Source organism: Ranitomeya variabilis, chromosome 2, assembly GCF_051348905.1.
Source record: "Ranitomeya variabilis isolate aRanVar5 chromosome 2, aRanVar5.hap1, whole genome shotgun sequence".
In the NCBI taxonomy this organism is placed as follows: Eukaryota; Metazoa; Chordata; class Amphibia; order Anura; family Dendrobatidae; genus Ranitomeya; species Ranitomeya variabilis.
The window spans coordinates 127,705,087-127,722,531 of record NC_135233.1 but is presented as its reverse complement, the minus strand read 5'-3'; the positions used below and the strand labels follow the sequence as shown (position 1 = coordinate 127,722,531).

Genomic DNA, 17,445 nt, shown 5'->3' with positions numbered 1-17,445 from the left:
CTGGGCGGCTGGCGCACTGCGCCCGCCATTTTTTCCCGGAAAAAAGATGGCGGCGCCCATGGGGAGACACGAGGAGCACCGGGGGAGGTAGGTGAGTATTGGGGGGCTATTGGGGGCCATCGGGGACCACATTTCTCTGTCCTCCGATGTGCGATCACATCGGAGGACAGAGAAATTAAACGGCAAATCGCGTTTTGTTTTTTTTTGTTGCGACCGCCGGTAAACGGTTAATTACCGGCGATCGCAACTCGGGGGTCGGTAAAAACCCCCCGAATCATGTTCTCTGGGGTCTCGGCTACCCTCGGCAACCGAGACCCCAGAGAAAATCCGACTCTGGGGGGCGCTATTCACTTTTTCCACAGCGCCGTTAATTAACGGCGCTGTGGATTAAGTACCCTTAGCGGCTGCCGTTAAAAGGCGTATCGTATTTTATATGTTTAAAAAACTTTTTTTGTTTGTTTTTTTTACTTTTTGCATGGTTCAATAGTCTCCATGGGAAACTAGAAGCTGCAGCTGTCCAATTGCCTGTATACAGCAGAAATGCCGAGACCCTAGAGATTTTCTGACTCTAGGGGGGTGCTACAGTCTTATTCACCAATCGCCGTAGGGAATAAGTACCCTTAGCGGCAGCCGTTTTGATGTGTGTTAGCGGTCGCTAGAGGGTGAAAAAAAACCAACAACAAAAAAAAAACAAATGCAATGCCTTAGACATTTGGGGAAAAAAAAAAATCATTAAAAAGGTAGCTTATACAATAACAGGGGTTGTCTGGTCAAGACCAATAAGTCTGCAGTCACTGACTAGGGGTGCAGTGTGCGCTGCAGGGATTTGCCTGTTTCAGACTCGGGAGTAAAGAGTGTGTATGAGTTATACATACTTACAGCCAGTGGGTGCGGCACCCCAACCAGTGAAACAGAAGTCCAGTGGGAGTGGCCGACTAGAGGGCGCAGCCTCGCTGCATTCATGTGTATAGCTCATACATAGCCTCCGGTCCCGGGTCTGAAACCTGCAAACCTCTGCAGTGCACAGTGATGGGGGATTCATAAGTCTGCAGTCACACAGAGATATTGTAGACAATCAGTTTTGACCAGACAACCCCTTTATAAAAGGGAAACTGTCACTACATTCATACAGGCAGGTAGGTCTTACTTTGAAACACCACATGTGATTGACAGGTCTCTCCCATGTGTGTACATAGGAAGAGAAGTGTCAATCACCTGGAACACGGTGGGGAGAAGCAACAGACTTGTCACATCTTTCCCTATAATCCCCAGCCGGCTCTCCAACCTTTGTCTTCTCTGAAATCTTGGGTTGTTCCTGAGTATAACAGACCAGGCTGCAGTCACATGGCCAGGCTACAATTCATGCTGCTGTGGTTTAGGCAGCATTAATCTAATGACAAGTTCTCTATAAAAAAGGAAGCGTTAAGGGAGGTCAATCAAATTGTGTGTACCCATTGCAGTGTGTTGCGAGTTGTTCAGCCAGTTACTGTGGCAAAACTGTACTTGATTATTGGCCACAGAACAGGCAAAAACTATTTTTTCAAGTGCTTTTTACTGGCAAAAAACACTAAGAAAAATCGCATCACAACCCAGCAGCAATTTTTCGTAAAACTGTGTCAGTATTTGCCCATGTGGCACATTACAGCCTCACAGCTGCACCAGCAGGTTGGAAAGTTTTCGCCATCAGAGCACACAGCCAGGAGGGAACAAATGGTCATGATTCAACTTTGATTTGGGCAAAAATCAGCTTAGAACGTCGTTCAAGAGATGGAGGCATTTGTTTGTATCACAGAACAGCATTCTGCAGCTTGCTATGTAGTGCATTTAACTGGCAGGTGCAGAATCCAATGGGTATGAAAAGAGTGGTTACGTAAAAAAAACAACCTAGGTTTCTGCACTTAAGGTCAGTATTGTATTTATTGCTTAAAAATGTGTTTCGCAAGGGAATCCCCTTCATCAGATAAAAAGACAGGTGTACAAATATTATTAGCGTGCAAACATATATACAGTGTTCAAAAGGGAAGCCAAACAGTATGTGGATTGCTCTAGGAGGCATTAAAAGTAAGTTCAAACTATAAACAACATCTAAGGAAATATATGTTACTAATACGTGGAATTTTAACAGGCAAATAAAGTATTGTTTTACACAAGATCTACCACAACATATCAGACTCTCGCCTACCATCGAAACCTTCAAAAAGAACCTGAAGACCCACCTCTTCCGACAAGCCTACAACCTGCAGTAACCACTGATTGACCAAACCGCTGCACGACCAGCTCTACCCTCACCTACTGAATCCTCACCCATCCCTTGTAGATTGTGAGCCCTCACGGGCAGGGTCCTCACTCCTCCTGTACCAGTCATGACTTGTATTGTTTAAGATTATTGTACTTGTGTTTATTATGTACACCCCTCCTCACATGTAAAGCACCATGGAATAAATGGCGCTATAATAATAAATAATAATATTCTACGTTGGGTATGCTAGAAGTATCCCACAGCTAGCGATATGAATCCTGCATCTAATGTTATGACTCTTATTACTACTTACCCAAGTCCATTTTATACCCAATCCAACACAAGGGTAGTCATATCAAGATGTATTATGGTCTGTGTGAAGGATGGCACCAGAGAGATCATTCAGAATCCCACCACTATCACATGTGAAGGAGGGCACCTTGCCTGACGTCACTATTAAATCCGCAGAATCACGTAATACGCTCTCCGCACCAATGTGACGTTCCACACCCCCTAAGGACACCTGAGGTCACCTAGGCACAGTTATACACAGACACCCCCTGTCCACACGGGTCAAGGGAGGCACGGGGAGTGAGAATGTGGCACCACACCCACTGACAACGTTGACAGACAGAGTCCCCTTTCACTAGCACCAGTGAAACAGCAACTGGTCAGCCCGGTAATACTGCCACCAGTTCCTTGTTAGATACAAGCCCGGTCTGTTAACGAGATAATATTGGTCCAGAAACCAGGCCCATAAGAATGGAAAGTTAAACCAAGATCATGGATGTGGGAATTCGTGGACCAAAATAAAAAAAAAAAAAACCAAGGTTAAATTATATTATTTAATCGTCTTAAGGGCACACTAGACAAAACACTATATAAAACAATGGTTATACATATACAATGGTCAGATATGCAAATACAAAAGTGGTAGGACAAAGTACGCAGAATATAAGAGTCAGTTACCAGTCAAAAGAAAGGCCTGGCTTGCGGGCGAGGGGCTGCCTCATGGGAGGCTGGTGGTCCCCTCTATTCCTTGACGTCTCCCCACACGATGTGTCATAGCGACCTCCGCAGAGAAAAACATTAGGCCATGCTTTACACAAGTATTTAACTCCTTTGGGTCACTCCCTTCCTGCCCTCTGGGCTGAACCTAAATCCCCTCCCCTAGCCTCTGGCAGCTAAAAACTCCAAAACCTAAGATAGGTCATAACTTGTTAATAGACGGTCCTAGAGAGGCGGTTTTGGCGCCATCTGATCAGGCCGAGACCCTGCTACGCGTTAAGACCAAATACAGCTTTGCTACCTGGCTCCAACTAGTCATTCTATGCATCTTTCCACCCTGTGATGCTAGAACGGATCAAGCCCCTGGAAGTTATTTTTCTCATAACCGGTGTGTGGCTAGGATGTATGATAAGACATACTGATAGGGAATTTAGATTGTGAGCCCCATCGGGGACAGTATGTATGCAAGAACTCTAAAGATCAGAAAAACAGGCAGTGCTACAGAAAGCTGTTTATAGATGCACTGCCTGTTTTTCTGATCTATACTATTGGCACTATCCTTCCATCTTGTGAAAGTGTATCAGTGGGCACTTTTGAGTAGGGCACAATAGGAGAATAGGGTCAGCCACCGTTGAGCGGGTGTGCCATTCTCGTGGGGGTATATAGGGTGCCAACCTCCGCTGATAGGCAGATATACAGACCAGGGTTCAACTATAGGGGTTTTTTTAGGGTGCACCATTATATGTGTGGTGTTTGTAATTGTTGTATGTCCCGTTTGTAAAGGTTATATTAAAAGTTATTTTATTTCTTTTTTCTCATGTAAGCAAGCCTTTTGCCCATAGCTTCGCTGGCTCAAGGTGCCAACCTCCGCTGACAGGTAGCGCGCATGTAATTTTTGAATAGGGCCAGGCATCTCCTTTGGCCTTTTCTATTTAGTTTCTTTTCAATACTTGGTGATGGTGCTGGTTTGTTTTGCACTACTTGGTAATTTTAGATTTATCAATAAAATTTATCTATTAATATAGGTTTATTGGGGTATTTTTCTGTGATTTTGTCAAATGTTGTGTACTCGCAAGTTATCTTTTTTGTGCTGTGACTAGTCCCCTCTATTGGGGATAAAAGTTCCTCGATCTGATCAGTGCAGATAGGCAATACTTATTTTATCTGGACGACCTATTTACTTAGGAGGCATTTAGTTCCATTTCACTGCACGATACTTTAATAAGCAAGGAATTACGAATGGTGAACTTATAAGACTGCTAGATAAGTGTGAAAGCCAAGGATAAAGATCTGGGTATCACAGGCATCATTGGATCAAGGTGTTCTCTTTTGTGGTTCTTTTCAGGTGTGATATTACATCATGTATGTAATAATCACCTAATAATAATAAAAATAAAATATGAGACTTTTACCTTTCTTGCCAAGTGATTGACCTTTTATATACCCCATCTTCTGAAGTAAGGCAAAGCCCTTGTTTTCTCTGCTCAGAGCCTCATTCAGCACTGCATCTCTTCTCTCCTGTTCCACCTCTTTCAGGCTCTTTTGTCTGTTCTTAATACTACTTTCCTTATGCTTCTCTTCCTTCTGGTAAATTACTTTGACGCTCCTTGGCAAAGTGATTCCTGGTCTAACATCCTGCCTGGAAAATAAAATACACAATTATTTTAATAAGGAACATAAGATCTTCTCTACTCCCCTCTTATCTCCTCTTCACACAATCGCATACAAGATTTCTCTCGTGCATCCCCCCTACTCTGGAACTCTCTACCACAACATATCAGACTCTCACCTACCATCGAAACATTCAAAAAGAACCTGAAGACCCACCTCTTCCGGCAAGCCTACAACCTGCAGTAACCACCGATCAACCAAACCACTGCACGACCAGCTCTATCCTCACCTACTGTATTCTCACCCATCCCTTGTAGATTGTGAGCCTTCGCGGGCAGGGTCCTCTCTCCTCCTGTTCCAGTTGTGACTTGTATTGTTCAAGATTATTGTACTTGTTTTTATTATGTATACCCCTCCTCACATGTAAAGCACCATGGAAAAAATGGGGCTATAATAAATAATAATAATAATAATAATATTGATCATCAATAGGGTTTTATAATGAATTTTTTAACCCCTTGGCATCATCTGCCATACATATAGAGCTGTTGTGCACAGATTTGTATGGAGCAGGTGCAGCTGGAACCACATTGTAATGCTGTGATTGGCGCAGTTGAACCTCTTAAATGTTGCTGGTAATTCTGACAGCGGCATTTAAAGGGCTAGAATCGGAACAAGCATCTGTTCTGACAGCGATCAGCTTTCCCCCCAAAACTCAACTGCACTGCTACAATATTGCAGCGCATTAAATAGGCAATTAGGAGATCACAAGTTCAAGTTCTGGAAGCAAACTAATTAAAAATGGGAAATAAAAAAATACATATATTTTCAAAATTATCTAAAAATTTTAAATCACCCAAAAACAACAAACGCGAAACCTACAGTATAAGAAGAAATTATATATTTGACATTACTGTGTGCATAATTGTCCAAACTAACAAATGGTTAAAATACGTAGATTAATCATTGTTTTTAGTCACTCTACGTCCGCAAAATATAATAATATAATACAAAGAGGTCAGAAAGTCGAATGGACCCCAAAACAGTACCAGTAAAAAGAATAATGCTCACCTCGCAAAAAAACAAGCCTTTATGCAATGCTACTGACTGAACTATAAAACGTTACTACTCTTAGAAAGTGGCAACTGGAACTTGTTTTCTTGAACTGACAGTTTTTTTTTTCTTAAACTTGTAAACAGGTTTTTGGTATGTTTTCTGAGGGAAGCATGAGGTAGGGGCAGAGACACTGATATCAGGGATGGGTCACTTATTAGGCTGTTTCCTGTTATTTAATTACAAGTGTCTTTTCAGCAGCAGATTATCACTGCCGCACTGGTGCTCATCTACATCCTGGTCAGACCAGGTCCCCAGCACTGATTAGAAGCTCACTGTCAATATACACAGAAAGCTGTGGTGCGGACGGGGTTAGCTTTCTGAGCACTGCTACATCAAAAACACTGATTGCATCACAACTGCTGCATCCAGTAAACTGAGTGACACATCGCTGGAATCACGCTGTCTTTCTCTATCATCTGCTGCTCTCAGATGAGGTAGCAAAAATCTGTGACAGATTCCCTTTTAAGTAGTTACAGGGTTCTGCCAACCTTTTAAGTTAAGTTATTCTGCTTTTTCTGGCAGTCCTGTAGAAAATGAATTGAACACAGATGAGCATTCTTATGTTATAACATAAATATGCAATGGATTTTCATTGCAGATTTCAACATAAGGCCCGATTCACACGTTCAGTATTTGGTCAGTATTTTACATCAGTATCTGTAAGACAAAACCAGGAGTGGGTGATAAATGCAGAAGTGGTGACGTGTTTCTATTATACTTTTCCACTGATTGCTCCAATCCTGATTTTAGCTTACAAATATTGATGTAAAAATACTGACCAAATAGTGAACGGCTTAACAGGGGTGAAATCCACAGCAAAATCCACATGAAACATATATTGCTACAAAATAGTGTGGATTTAGCCTTAAAGGGAACCTGTCAACCCCAAAATGGAAGATGAGCTAAGCCCACCGGCATCAGGGGCTTATCTACAACATTCTGGAATGCTGTAGATAAGCCCCCGATGTATCCTGAAAGATGAGAAAAAGAGGTTAGATTATACTCACCTGGGCGGGCGTCGCGGTCCGGGGCCTCCCATCTTCTTACGATCACGTCCTCTTCTTGTCTTCACTCTGTGGCTCCGGCACAGGCGTACCTTGTATGCCCTGTTGAGGGCAGAGCAAAGTACTGCAGTGCGCAGGCGCCAGGAAAGGTCAGAAAGGCCCAGCGCCTGCGCACTGCAGTACTTTGCTCTGCCCTCAACAGGGCATACAAGGTACACCTGTGCCGGAGCCGCAGCGTGAATAGAAGAAGAGGACGTCATTATGAAGATGGGAGGCCCCGGACCAGACCGCAACACCATTGGACCGGACCGCAGCGGGAATGCCCCTGGGTGAGTATAATATAACCTCTTTTTCTCATCTTTCAGGATACATCGGGGGCTTATCTACAGCATTACAGAATGCTGTAGATAAGCCCCTGATGCCAGTGGGCTTAGCTCAACTTCCATTTTGGGGGTGACAGGTTCCCTTTAACCCGAGATCAGACAAGAGTATGAAATATTATTAGGGTATGTGTCCACGGGTCGGATTACATCCGGATTAGCTGTGGATTGAACGCTACATACAACCGCAGCGTCCAGATGTTACAGCATAGTGGAGGGGATTTTATGAAATCCAGTCTCCACTATGCGTGTGTACACGCATCCGCCGGCCCTGCGTTTACAGACATGTGGCGCATCTTTTTCGAACGCAGCATGTTTACCTTGGGGCGACGCTCTGTCTCCTAAAGACAAATAACACAGTCTATGTATAGGGTGCGGCGATCCGGATCTGTGCAATGAACACATCCGGAATCACCGCGCACACAGAAGGGGGCGGCGCTTTGAGCAGAGCAGGTTTTCCGCTCCGTCCAAAGTGCCGGCAACCCGGACCTTGGACACATACCCTTATTTCATCCAGTAAAAGAATGATTTTCATTCCTTGCAAAGAGTATGCCATTGTGTGTCATTTGCATGAACAGATAAAAAAATTTTTATAAAACCAAATAGTTTCTTAAGTTAACTGTACAGTAGCCATAACAAATAGATGCAGTAAGGATGATTCGTATGGGATCTGGGATTTTTGTGCACTCGTACACTTGAATGGGTGAGTAACTCCGAAAAAAGAAAAGACATTAGTGCATGCTGGTTTTTTTCACATGGATATTTGGTACATTTGATGGAACTCAACTGAATAGCTCCACTGAATAACATTGTTCCGAGTGCTGTCAGATATTATCACGGACAGCACATGTCCGAACAACACACTTGTCTGACCGAGCCCTTTGAGTACATTCAGATTATAGGATTATATAATTCAGATTATAGGATTTTATAGTCCATGTTTTGCAGGCAAATAGAAGTCTGTTAGATCAGGCATGGTAAGCTGCATTTTGGCGATCATCACGACTGTAAGGCTATGTGCACACGTTGTGGATTTGGCTGCAGATTCGCAGCAGTTTTCCATCAGGTTTACAGTACAGTGTAAACCTATGGAAAACCAAATCCACTGTGCACATGGTGCGGAAAATACAGCGTGGAAACGCTGCGTTGTATTTTCCGCAGCATGACAATTCTTTGTGTGGATTTGGCAGCGATTTACACCTGCTCCTCAATAGGAATCCGCAGGTGTAAAAACGCAGGTGAAATCAGCACGAGATCTGCGGGTAATCCGCAGGTACAACGCAGTGCATTTTGCCTGCGGATTTTTCAAAAACGGTGCGGAAAAATCCGCACACGAATCCCAAGTCCCCAACACAAGTATCCCCCCCCCGCAGTGGTCACCAACACAAGTATCCCCACCCCCCCGCAGTGGTCGCCAACACAAGTATCCCCACCCCCCGCAGTGGTCGCCAACACAAGTATCCCCACCCCCCCGCAGTGGTCGCCAACACAAGTATCCCCACCCCCCCGCAGTGGTCGCCAACACAAGTATCCCCACCCCCCCGCAGTGGTCGCCAACACAAGTATCCCCACCCCCCCGCAGTGGTCGCCAACACAAGTATCCCCCCCCCCCCCCGCAGTGGTCGCCAACACAAGTATCCCCACCCCCCCCGCAGTGGTCGCCAACACAAGTATCCCCACCCCCCCGCAGTGGTCGCCAACACAAGTATCCCACCCCCCGCAGTGGTCGCCAACACACGTATCCCCAACCCCCCCGCAGTGGTCGCCAACACAAGTATCCCCACCCCCCGCAGTGGTCGCCAACACACGTATCCCCAACCCCCCGCAGTGGTCGCCAACACACGTATCCCCAACCCCCCCGCAGTGGTCGCCAACACAAGTATCCCCAACCCCCCCGCAGTGGTCGCCAACACAAGTATCCCCACCCCCCGCAGTGGTCGCCAACACAAGCATCCCTACCCTCGCAGTGGTCCCCGACACAAGCATCCCTACCCCCGCAGTGGTCCCCGACACAAGCATCCCTACCCCCGCAGTGGTCACCAGCACAAGCATCCCTACCCCCGCAGTGGTCACCAGCACAAGTATCCCCACGCTCACAGTTGTCCCAAACACCAGTATCCCCATCGCCGCAGTGGTCCCCAACACCAGTATCTTTTCCCACAGTGGTCCCCAAACACAAGTATCCCCCTCACCAGTATCACCCCCGGTGGTGCCCAACACCAATATCCCGCTACAGTGCTTCAAAACACTAGTACCCGCCATCCCTAAGGTTAGTATTGCCCACAACGATCGCTAAAACACGACTTAACCTGCACAGAGTAGCGGACACATCACACTACGTACATGGAGCTGAGAAAAGCATCGGACATATAATCCTCCTCTTCTTCTTCTTCCACGATATTACTCATTGTTAATGCGCAAAAACTGTCTAATCTGAATACCGGAAGTGACCCGGAACTTAATAAGGCTGCACCGGGTGTTCTCTTTGGATTTCCTTCCCACCGGAAGCAGCTCTCATTTCCGCCATATTTACTACTGGCGCTGTGATACGCGCCGGTGACTGACATGTTGGTCTGCTGTTATTCTGCAAATAATTTGTAAGACGCCTCCTGTCACGTTGTACCGAGTAACCCCGTCCCCCGCTATCAGGATTGCGCGCTTCCAGCAGTGTCACGTCTGACTACGGTGCTAGGTCCTTGTGGTGAATAAGCCGGGCCCCCGGGCTGTGCCCTCTTCACCAATGGGCAGTGTAAGGAGCGGTGGGTCCTCAGCAGCAGAGGCAGGAGCCGTCCGGTATCGCAGCTCCGCACCAGGCTCCGCCGGGCTGACAGACATGTGAATCCGACTTATAACCGAACATGTTGATCCAGAGGAAGGCAAAACGCCATGGGGCAGACGCTAATGGCTCCATATTAGGGTATGTGTCCACTGTCAGGAATGGCTCAGGATTTGATGCAGGTAAAACCTGCACCCACCAAATCTGCATCTGAGCTCACTGGCAGGTCACCTGCGTTTTTGATGCGGAATTGTTTGTTTTTGTAAGCTCAATAAAGATATACAAAAAAAAAAGTGAAGTCTTTTTTTGTCCAACCTATTCATTTACATACTCCATTGAAGAATAATGTTTACACACACAGAGATAGATAGATATGGAATAGATAGATAATAGATCTATCGTATCTATTATCTATCTATAAATATATCGATAGATAGATAAGATAGATAAATACGATAGATAGATGATAGATCGATAGATAATACCAAGCCCGATGTTTGGTATATCTATGTATCTATAGATATATCTATCTATAAATATATCTATAGATAGACAATTATATATATAGATGGATAATCTAAGAGTTTTTCTGTCTGTCCAGGAAATCCCGCGTCTCTGATTGGTCAAGGTCACCTGGGCCGCGACCAATCAGCGATATTGCATCGGGATTTAAACACCACTTCTTAAATAAACTACATACATATTCTAGAATACCTGATGCGTTAGAATTGGGCCACCATCTAGTAGATATGTAATAGCAAGGCCGATGTTTATTAATGAACGTTTAATAATAAATTAAAAAAATGGGCTCCCGCCAAATTTTCTGCGCCAGAGGGGGAAAGCCGATGGCCGGGGGCCAATATTTGTAGCCTGGGAAGGGGGTAATACCCGTGGCCCCTCTAGGCTGTGAATATCAGCCCGCAGCTGTCTGCGTAGCCTTTACTGGCTATTAAATTAGGGGGACCCCCCCAAAAAATGACGTGGGGTCTATATTTTATAGCCAGAAAGGCTATGCAGACAGCTGCGGGCTGATATTCATAGCCTAGAGAGGGTCCATGGTTATTGCTCCCCCCCCCCCCCGCTACAAATACCAGCCGCCCCAGAAATGGTGCATCTGACAGATGCGCCAATTACGACACTTGGCCCCTCTCTTCCCACTCCCGAGTAGGGGGGGGATATGGGGTAATAAGGGGTTAATGTCACCTTGCTAATGTAATGTGACATTAAGCCCAATTAGTAACGGAGAGGCGTCAATAAGACACCTATCCATTACTAATCCTATAGTAGTGAAAGGGCTAAAAAAAAAGGCACAGCCAGAAAAAAGTATTTAAATATTCTTAATTTCACCGTACCATACTCGATCACCTGCAAAAAATTAACCCCTTAGTGACAGAGCCAATTTGGTACTTAATGACCGAGCCAATTTTTACAATTCTGACCACTGTCACTTTATGAGGTTATAACTCTGGAACGCTTTCTCGGATCCCGCTGATTCTGAGACTGTTTTTTCGTGACATATTGTACTTCAAGTTAGTGGTAACATTTCTTCGATATTACTTGCGATTATTTATGAAAAAAACGGAAATATGGCGAAACTTTTTAAAATTTTGCAATTTTCAAACTTTGTATTTTTATGCCCTTAAATCAGAGAGATATGTCCCGAAAAATAGTTAATAAATAACATTTCCCACATGTCTACTTTACATCAGCACAATTTTGGAACCAAAATTTTTTTTTTGTTAGGGAGTTATAAGGGTTAAAAGTTGACCAGCAATTTCTCATTTTTACAACACCATGTTTTTTTTAGGGACCACATCACCTTTGAAGTCATTTTGAGGGGTCTATATGATAGAAAATAACCAAGTGTGACACCATTCTAAAAACTGCACCCCTCAAGGTGCTCAAAACCACATTCAAGAAGTTTATTAACCCTTTACGTGCTTCACAGGAACTGAAACAATGTGGAAGAAAAAATGAACATTTAACTTTTTTTTGCAAACATTTTACTTCAGAACCATTTTTTTAAATTTTCACAAGTGTAAAAACAGAAATTTAACCACAAATTTTGTTGTGCAATTTCTCCTGAGTACGCCGATACCCCATATGTGGAGGTAAACCACTGTTTGGGCGCACCGCAGAGCTTGGAAGTGAAGGAGCGCCGTTTGTTTCAATGCAGAATTGGCTGGAATTGAGATCGGACGCCATGTCGCGTTTGGAGAGCCCCTAATGTGCCTAAACAGTGGAAACCCCCCACAAGTGACACCATTTTGGAAACTAGACTTATCTAGATGTGTGGTGAGCACTTTGAACCCCCAAGTGCTTCACAGAAGTTTATAACGTAGAGCCGTGAAAATAAAAAATCGCATTTTTTCTACAAAAATGATCTTTTTGCCCCCAAATTTTTATTTTTACAAGGGTAACAGGAGAAATTAGACCACAAAAGTTGTTGTGCAATTTCTCCTGAGTACGCCGACACCCCATATGTGGGGGTAAACCACTGTTTGGGCGCACCGCAGAGCTTGGAAGAGAAGGAGTGTCGTTTTACTTTTTCAATGTAGAATTGGCTGGAATTGAGATCGGACGCCATGTCACGTTTGGAGAGCCCCTGATGTGCCTAAACAGTGGAAACCCCCCACAAGTGATACCATTTTGGAAACTAGACCCCTTAAGGAACTTATCTAGATGTGTGGTGAGCACTTTAAACCCCCAGGTGCTTCACAGAAGTTTATAACGTAGAGCCGTGAAAATAAAAAAATCGCATTTTTTCTACAAAAATGATCTTTTTGCCTCCAAATTTTTATTTTACCAAGGGTAACAGGAGAAAATGGACCCCAGAAGTTGTTGTACAATTTGTCCTGAGTACGCCGACACCCCATATGTGGGGGTAAACCACTGTTTGGGCGCATGGCTGAGCTCGGAAGCAAAGGAGCGCCATTTGACTTTTCAATGCAAAATTGACTGGAATTGAGATCGGACGCCATGTCGCGTTTGGAGAGCCCCTGATGTGCCTAAACAGTAGAAACCCCCAAAAGTGACCCCATTTTGGAAACTAGACCCCCCATGGAACTTATCTAGATGTGTAGTGAGAACTTTGAATGCCCAAGTGCATCACAGAAGTTTATAATGCAGAGTCGTGAAAATAAAAAATATATTTTTTTTTAACAAAAAAGATTTTTTAGCCCCCAAGTTTTTATTTTCACAAGGGTAACAAGAGAAATTGGACCCCAAAAGTTGTTGTCCAATTTGTCCTGAGTATGCTGGTACCCCATATGTGGGGGTAAACCACTGTTTGGGCGCATGGCTGAGCTCGGAAGGGAAGGAGCGCCGTTTTGGAATGCAGACTTTGATAGAATTGTCTGCTGGCGTTATGTTGCGTTTGCAGACCCCTAATGTACCTAAACAGTAGAAACCCCCAACAAGTGAACCCATTTTGGAAAATAGACCCCCCAAGGAACTTATCTAGATATGTGGTGAGAACTTTGAATGCCCAAGTGCTTCACAGAAGTTTATAATGCAGAGTAGTGAAAATAAAAAATATATATTTTTCCCACAAAAAAGATTTTTTAGCCCCCAAATTTTTATTTTCACAAGGGTAACAAGAGAAATTGGACCCCAAAAGTTGTTGTCCAATTTGTCCTGAGTATGCTGGTACCCAATATGTGGGGGTAAACCACTGTTTGGGCGCACGGCAGAGCTCGGAAGGGAAGGAGCGCCGTTTTGGAATGCAGGCTTTGATAGAATGGTCTGCGGACGTTATGTTGCGTTTGCAGAGCCCCTGATGTACCTAAACAGTAGAAACCCCCCACAAGTGACCAAATTTTGGAAACTAGACCCCCTAAGGAACTTATCTATATATGTGGTGAGAACTTTGAATGCTCAAGTGCTTCACAGAAGTTTATAATGCAGAGTAGTGAAAATAAAAAATATTTTTTTTCCCACAAAAAAGATTTTTAGCCCCCAAGTTTTTATTTTCACAAGGGTAACAGGAGAAATTGGACCCCAAAAGTTGTTGTCCAATTTATCCCGAGTACGCTGATGCCCCATATGTGGGGGTAAACCACTGTTTGGGCACACGGCAGAGCTCAGAAGGGAGGGAGCACCATTTGACTTTTTTAGCGCAAAATTGTCTGTCGTGTTTGGAGACCCCCTGATGTACCTAAACAGTGGAAACCCCCCAATTCTAACTCCAACCCTAACTCCAACACACCCCTAACCCTAATCTCAACCCGGTCCATAATCCTAATCACAACCCTAACGATAATCACAACCCTAACCCCAAAACAGCCCTAATCTCAACTCTAACCATAACCCTAATCAAAACCCTAAATCCAACACACCCCTAACCCTAATCTCAACCCAAACCTAACCCTAATCCCAATACACCCCTAACCCTAATCCCAACCGTAACCCTAATACCAACCCTAATCCAAACCCTAACCCTAATCCCAACTCTATCCCTAACTTTAGCCCCAACCCTAACCCTAATTTTAGCCCCAACCCTAGCCCTAACCCTAACTTTAGCCCCAATCCTAACCCTAAATTTAACCCTAGCCCTAACTTTAGCCCCAACCCTAAGGCTACTTTCACACTTGCGTCGTGTGGCATCCGTCACAATCCGTCGTTTTGGACAAAAAACGGATCCTGCAAATGTGCCCACAGGATGCCTTTTTTGCCCATAGACTTGTATTACCGACGGATGGCCACACGTCGCGTCCATCGTGCACTGGATCCGTTGTGTTTTGGCGGACCGTCGTCACAAAAAAAGTTCAATGTAACCTTTTTTTTGTACGTCGCGTCCACCATTTCCGCGCATGCGTGGCCGTAACTCTGCCCCCTCCTCCCCAAGACACAGACTGGGCAGCGGATGCGTTAAAAAACTGCATCCACTACCCACGTTGTGCACAATTTTCACAACGTGCGTCGGTACGTCGGGCTGACGCATTGCGACCGCCCCGTACCGACGCAAGTGTGAAAGAAGCCTAAGGCTTACATCCACCTTTGTCTCCTCGGACGGAATGCGTAGCTTTGGTATCAGGCAATACATAACCTGTGCAACTACACAGGTTATTTATTATGCCACCTGCGGCTGTCACAAAATCTATATAGGTTTGACATCACGCCAGCTGAGAATACGCACTCGAGAGCACGTGCGGGACATACTAGCGGCAGCCTCGGTGGAAGACCTCTCTCTGCTTAAGACCATACCCAGGCACTTTAGAGTATTTCACCAAAGTGATCCAAGGACGTTTATGGTCAGGGGTATCCAGCATATCCAGCTTGGGATCCGTGGTGGGGACATCAAGCGGGTCTTGGCCCAGAAGGAATGTAGATGGATTACTATCCTGGGCACTATGTCCCCCCACGGACTCAATGAGTCACAGGGGTTTGCATCTTTTCTCTGACCTTGAACGTCTTTAAGGGTACCGTCACACAGTGCCATTTTGATCTCTATGACGGTACGATTCGTGACGTTCTAGCGATATCGTTACGATCTCGCAGTGTCTGACACGCAGCAGCGATCAGGGATCCTGCTGAGAATCGTACGTCGTAGCAGATCGTATGGAACTTTCTTTCGTCGCTGGATCTCCCGCTGACATCGCTGGATCGTTGTGTGTGACAGCGATCCAGCGATGTGTTCGCTTGTAACCAGGGTAAACATCGGGTAACTAAGCGCAGGGCCGCGCTTAGTAACCCGATGTTTACCGTGGTTACCAGCGTAAACATAAAAAAAAACAAACAGTACATACTCACATTCCGGTGTCTGTCCTCCGGCGTCTCAGCTTCTCTGCACTGTGAGCGCCGGCCAGCCAGAAAGCGAGCACAGCGGTGACGTCTGACGTCACCGCTCTGCTTTCCGGCCGCTGTGCTTACACAGTGCAGAGAAGCTGAGACGCCGGAGGACACACACCGGAATGTAAGTATGTACTGTTTGTTTTTTTTACGTTTACGCTGGTAACCAGGGTAAACATCGGGTTACTAAGCGCGGCCCTGCGCTTAGTAACCCGATGTTTACCCTGGTTACCCGGGGACTTCGGCATCGCTCCAGCGCCGTGATTGCAACGTGTGACCGCAGTCTACGACGCTGGAGCGATAATCATACGATCGCTGCGACGTCATGGATCGTGCCGTCGTAGCGATCAAAATGGCACTGTGTGACAGTACCCTTAGTTGCACCATGCTATCCTGAACATCTGTTATCGCTGCTCGTTGTTTTTAGTTGGTTTTATCTGTTGTCTATATGTGTTGCTTACTTATTGCTTTTATCTCCTCTTTTTATTTTGTAGTGATTATATGTAACACATTGATGTACCCTATCCTGTTTTTTGTACCGGTGGTTTCGTGTGGAGGAGCCATGTCCATCGCTTCCTTAGCATCTATCTATAAACAACTGTCTGCATATCCTCGTTTAACTTCCACTGAAGATATGCAGTATCCGGAGAAAGAAGAAAAAATGTGATTTTGTGACATATATGGAAAATCTTTCCTACTCTTTTGGGTGGATGTCTGCTTGGTTTAGTACTCTATATTTGCTGATTTTTAGCACAATATATACAGTAGTGATTTTGTATATTTGTGTACATATACTGCGCAGGTATCCATGCGCCTGGTTGCCTGTACAATGGTTGCCCTTTATATAAAGCATTTGGTAGTATCTTTTTACTTTTGGGCTCTATATACTTATATTGTGCAGGCACTAATACGTTTGGCTGCTTGTATCCCCATGGTTTGTGTATGCTCCTGCTGTCATGTGTCTTGATGGTCTGTCTGCAGCGGCGACTTGGCGCCGGCCGCTGTCTGTTGGACTGACCGCGGGACCTAGACATGTCAGGGGCGTCCCTCCTGTGGGGCTGAGTCTATTACGCACGCAATTTTGTATTTTTCATATACCATGCACTCTCTGGTTATCCTTTGATTGTATTGTTTATCGCTCTAAATGTGATATTATCTATGTTTAGAAGTATACTGTGTCATCTGCACATGTCACTTTAAATCTCTATAGCTTTTTCCCCCTTCTGGGTTACTATGCGCTTGCGCGCTTGCTGTATCAGACGATCGCTCCTGTTCCGGTGCCCCTCCTGCTGTGTCTTGCTGCGTGATGCGAGCTGGCGCCAGCCGCGCCACGTGACCGTCACTGGGAGGTGGGGCTATGGAGGGGAGTCCCTTGTCTGGATGTCAGCAGGCGCGCTTGCGCTATAGATGCTTTTCCATTGGTACACTTATGTCAGGTGATCCACTACACCTGACATATAAGGAGGGGACTTCTTACAAGTAAAACCACACCCCCTGAAGAAGGTGATCCCGCACCGAAAC

General features: G+C 45.2%; 1 protein-coding gene across 1 annotated transcript in view; it reads right to left on the bottom strand.

Annotated features, from left to right (window-relative positions):
- GPATCH11 (G-patch domain containing 11) overlaps positions 1–9,859 on the bottom strand; it is a 55,749-nt gene extending 45,890 nt beyond the window's left edge. The window contains exons 1-2 of the mRNA XM_077283001.1: positions 9,702–9,859; positions 4,660–4,886 (exon numbers count right to left, since the gene is read on the bottom strand). Coding sequence (XP_077139116.1) covers positions 4,660–4,886; positions 9,702–9,766 — 292 coding nt within the window. The 5' untranslated portion in view covers positions 9,767–9,859. The remainder of the gene's footprint in view (positions 1–4,659; positions 4,887–9,701) is intronic.
- Between the last annotated feature and the right edge of the window lie 7,586 nt (positions 9,860–17,445).